The 3,717-nt window shown below is 58.4% G+C and overlaps 1 protein-coding gene across 1 annotated transcript; it reads right to left on the bottom strand.

Moving 5' to 3' along the window:
* Positions 1-319: 319 nt before the first annotated feature.
* On the bottom strand, positions 320-3,203 carry Actg1 (actin gamma 1). Its single transcript, XM_003464803.5, has 6 exons — positions 3,047-3,203; positions 2,579-2,707; positions 2,258-2,497; positions 1,552-1,990; positions 1,290-1,471; positions 320-1,159 (listed from the first exon to the last, which is right to left on the bottom strand). Exons 2-6 carry the CDS (start codon positions 2,699-2,701, stop codon positions 1,016-1,018), a joined length of 1,128 nt encoding a protein of 375 aa, XP_003464851.1. The 5' UTR covers positions 2,702-2,707; positions 3,047-3,203; the 3' UTR covers positions 320-1,015.
* Positions 3,204-3,717: the final 514 nt, after the last annotated feature.

The raw sequence follows: 3,717 nt of genomic DNA on the forward strand, positions 1-3,717 counted from the left end.
GGTAGCCACCTCCCCCCACCACACCCATGGGGAAACCTCTTCACCTTCAGTGAGAGTCACTACCTTCACAAGTCTGATTGCCTCTTTTCTCTCTTCCAAATCCTCTCAACTGTTGCAAGCTTCTCACTCAGGGACCCCACTTCAACCCCATCCCCAAAGAATAACACCATGCTTCTTGGGGCTCAGGGGGGACCTGGCATTTAGGAGACAACTAGCAAGGCTCCTCTGACTGGGTTTTGAGGACACCTCCTGGGGCCTCCCACGCACGCAGCCACCCATCGCCCACTCCAGGTTGCCCCAAATCAACAGCAGCCCTCCATGTATTGCAGCACTTTATTTCTCCTTACACAATGAGTGTTGCTGGGGCCTAATGTTCTCACAGTAGAAAACCAAAATTTGTCATCAAAGAGGTGAGTACAAAAAAACCTTACATAAATTAAAAGAATGAATAAATTTACAGGTGTAAATGCAAACTGTTTCCAACTCAAGGCAAGTAAACCACCACGGTGTTCAGGTGGGAAGACATCGATGATGGAAACAGGGTCCCCCTACGGCTCGGACTCCCCCACCCTTGTTAGACCAGCAAGACCACAGCAGTGACAACTGGTTCACCAAGTCCTGCCAGCCCGAGAAATCCTGGAACAGTCAGCTCTGACTCAATACCCTGCACAGGTCCCTGGGCTGCAGCCGCCCAGATCGCTGAGCCGCGGATTTCTCCTCTAGCGTGCTCAACCCAGCCACCACGTGACCGAGCCACATGGACTAAGGGAATGAATCAAAAATATGCACAGGGTATTAAACATAGACCAAAAAACAGTTAACTTGAATACAAGGTCAAAATCAGCAACAAGTTCTACAATCCAGTGCTGATATCAGATACAAGCTTCAAAGACAAATTTCTTTCAAAGGCTTATTCCAGTTTCATGAGGCTAGCATGAGGTTTGTACATTTGCCAAGGCAAATGATACTTCGGAATCAGCTCATGCAGCAGGTGCCTGGCACCTGCTCAGTCCGTCTAGAAGCATTTGCGGTGCACGATCGAGGGGCCTGACTCATCATACTCCTGCTTGCTGATCCACATCTGCTGGAAGGTAGACAGGGAGGCCAAGATGGAGCCACCGATCCACACGGAATACTTGCGCTCAGGGGGGGCGATGATCTGTAGAAAAGTGGGCACCACCATTAGAATGGAACATTCCATTAGAATGGAACCCCAGGCATCAGGACAGCCACCTACACTCTGGGCCCAGCCTCATGGGCCAGGGAGACTCAGGTTGGTGGACACTCACCTTGATCTTCATGGTGCTGGGCGCCAGGGCTGTGATCTCCTTCTGCATCCTGTCAGCAATGCCCGGGTACATGGTGGTGCCACCAGACAGCACCGTATTGGCATACAGGTCCTTGCGGATGTCCACATCGCACTTCATGATGGAATTGAAGGTGGTCTCGTGGATGCCACAGGACTCCATACCTAGGGGACAAAGCTCTCTTAGCAGCTGGGTTCTGAGCAACTCACCCCTGCTGAGGCCAAGACCCTTTCTGGTCACCTACCAAGGAAAGAGGGCTGGAAGAGCGCCTCTGGACACCGGAAGCGCTCATTGCCAATGGTGATCACTTGGCCATCGGGCAGCTCATAACTTTTCTCCAAAGAGGATGAAGACGCAGCTGTGGCCATCTCCTGCTCAAAGTCCAGAGCGACATAGCACAGCTTCTCCTTGATGTCCCGGACAATCTCCCGCTCAGCTGTGGTGGTGAAGCTGTACCCTCGCTCCGTCAGGATCTTCATGAGGTAGTCTGTCAGGTCCCGGCCAGCCAGGTCCAGACGCAGGATGGCGTGGGGGAGGGCGTAGCCCTCGTAGATGGGCACTGTGTGGGTGACCCCATCACCAGAGTCCATGACGATACCAGTGGTGCGCCCAGATGCATAAAGGGACAGCACAGCCTGGATAGCCACGTACATGGCCGGGGTGTTGAAGGTCTCAAACATGATCTGGAGAACAATGAGGTCTCCGTCAGCGGAAGGAACCCAGCGCCACCCATGGTCCCACACACTACATGCTGCATGCCACAAATGTGATGTGTGGAGAAAAGAACAGAACACAGGCAGAAACATAAATAGAAACCTGGAGGCTTCAGGGAGGAAATGCCAGGAGAGGAACAGAACCCTGGAAACATCAAAGAAACACTTGAATGTCAGAAAATGGAGTGGAGCAGAAAATGACCTATCAAACAGGAAGGAGGCCCAGGCACACCCTACCTGAGTCATCTTCTCTCTGTTGGCCTTGGGGTTCAAGGGGGCCTCTGTCAGCAGCACTGGGTGCTCCTCAGGGGCCACACGCAGCTCGTTGTAGAAGGTGTGGTGCCAGATCTTTTCCATGTCGTCCCAGTTGGTGACAATGCCATGCTCGATAGGATACTTTAGGGTCAGGATACCGCGCTTGCTCTGGGCCTCGTCGCCCACGTAGGAATCTTTCTGGCCCATGCCCACCATCACACCCTGCAAGCAAAATCATTAGGCTGCCGGCCTGATGCACACCCGGAAGCCAGGCTCACGGGAACCTATGAAGCCTTCACTCACCTGATGTCGGGGGCGGCCGACGATGGAGGGGAACACAGCCCGGGGTGCATCGTCGCCGGCAAAGCCAGCCTTGCACATGCCGGAGCCATTGTCAATGACGAGCGCGGCGATTTCTTCTTCCATGGTGATCTGCTCGGAGATGCGACTCAACTCAGGGGGACCCTGGCCCTGAAAGCGGCGCCGCCCCACAGCCCACACGCCTGTCTCGCCTAAGTAGTTTTCCCTGCAAACCCGCAAGGCCGACCACCAACAACCGTCTGCAACCGGCGGCGGCCTGGTCCGAACCGGCCTGTCCCGCGGGGGCGCGGGGACGCAGTGCGCCTGCCCCGCCCTGCCCCCCCCCCAAGCAGTGCTGATCCGAGCTCACCCTTTGTTCCCGCGGACCGCGCGGCCAGACCTCCCGGGCGGGGAGCGGGTCTCACCCAGGAGCGAGAGCCAGCTCACGGCGCGGAGAAGCGGCTGGCTTACCTGCGGCTGCAGCAGTCGGGAAACGGAGCGACGAGGGAACGCTGAGCGCGGGCCAGTGGCGGCAACTGAGACCGAGCGCGGCCTCCCCCGCCGCTATTTAAGGGGGAGGGGGGCGCGCGCGCGAACGGCGGCGCGCGCGGCCCCAGAACATGTCCATATATGGCGATCTTTCCGAAACCCAGGCGCCCATTGGCCCGCCCGCCTGGGACACGTGGGGAGCCCAGCCCGGCCCGCCCCCCGCCCGCACCGCCCTCAACCGCCCCGCCCGCGCCGCCCCCGCGTGCTCGAGACCCTGCGCGGGTCCGGCTCGGCCTCTGGGGTTCCGGGTTAGGCCTTGCGCCGGGCGGCACCGCCCCGGGGCCGTGGGGAGTGCCGGGAAGCACCCCAAAACTGCAGGGCCCGGGGTGTACGGAGCCCCAAACTCTTGTGAGTCCCCGCGCCTCGCGCCTTATGGGTGCTTTACACCCCCGCCCTCTCTGCCAGCTGTTTCTCCCGCTCCGCCGCTGGGGTACTGGCTGGGGGTCGAGCCATCCTACGACCCCTAGGTCTCGGGGTCCATCACCTCGATCTGAGCTTTTGGCGGGGTCGCCCATGCCCCGGCTTGAGGAAGGGGGTGCTCAAACGGCAGGCCAGGCTGCAGGTGCGAGGTCACCCCAACTCCTCCTCTGAGA

The sequence above is a fragment of the Cavia porcellus genome, unplaced genomic scaffold (genome assembly GCF_034190915.1).
Source record: "Cavia porcellus strain 051 isolate PalLab524CR breed Dunkin Hartley unplaced genomic scaffold, mCavPor4.1 scaffold_32, whole genome shotgun sequence".
Lineage (NCBI taxonomy): Eukaryota > Metazoa > Chordata > Mammalia > Rodentia > Caviidae > Cavia > Cavia porcellus.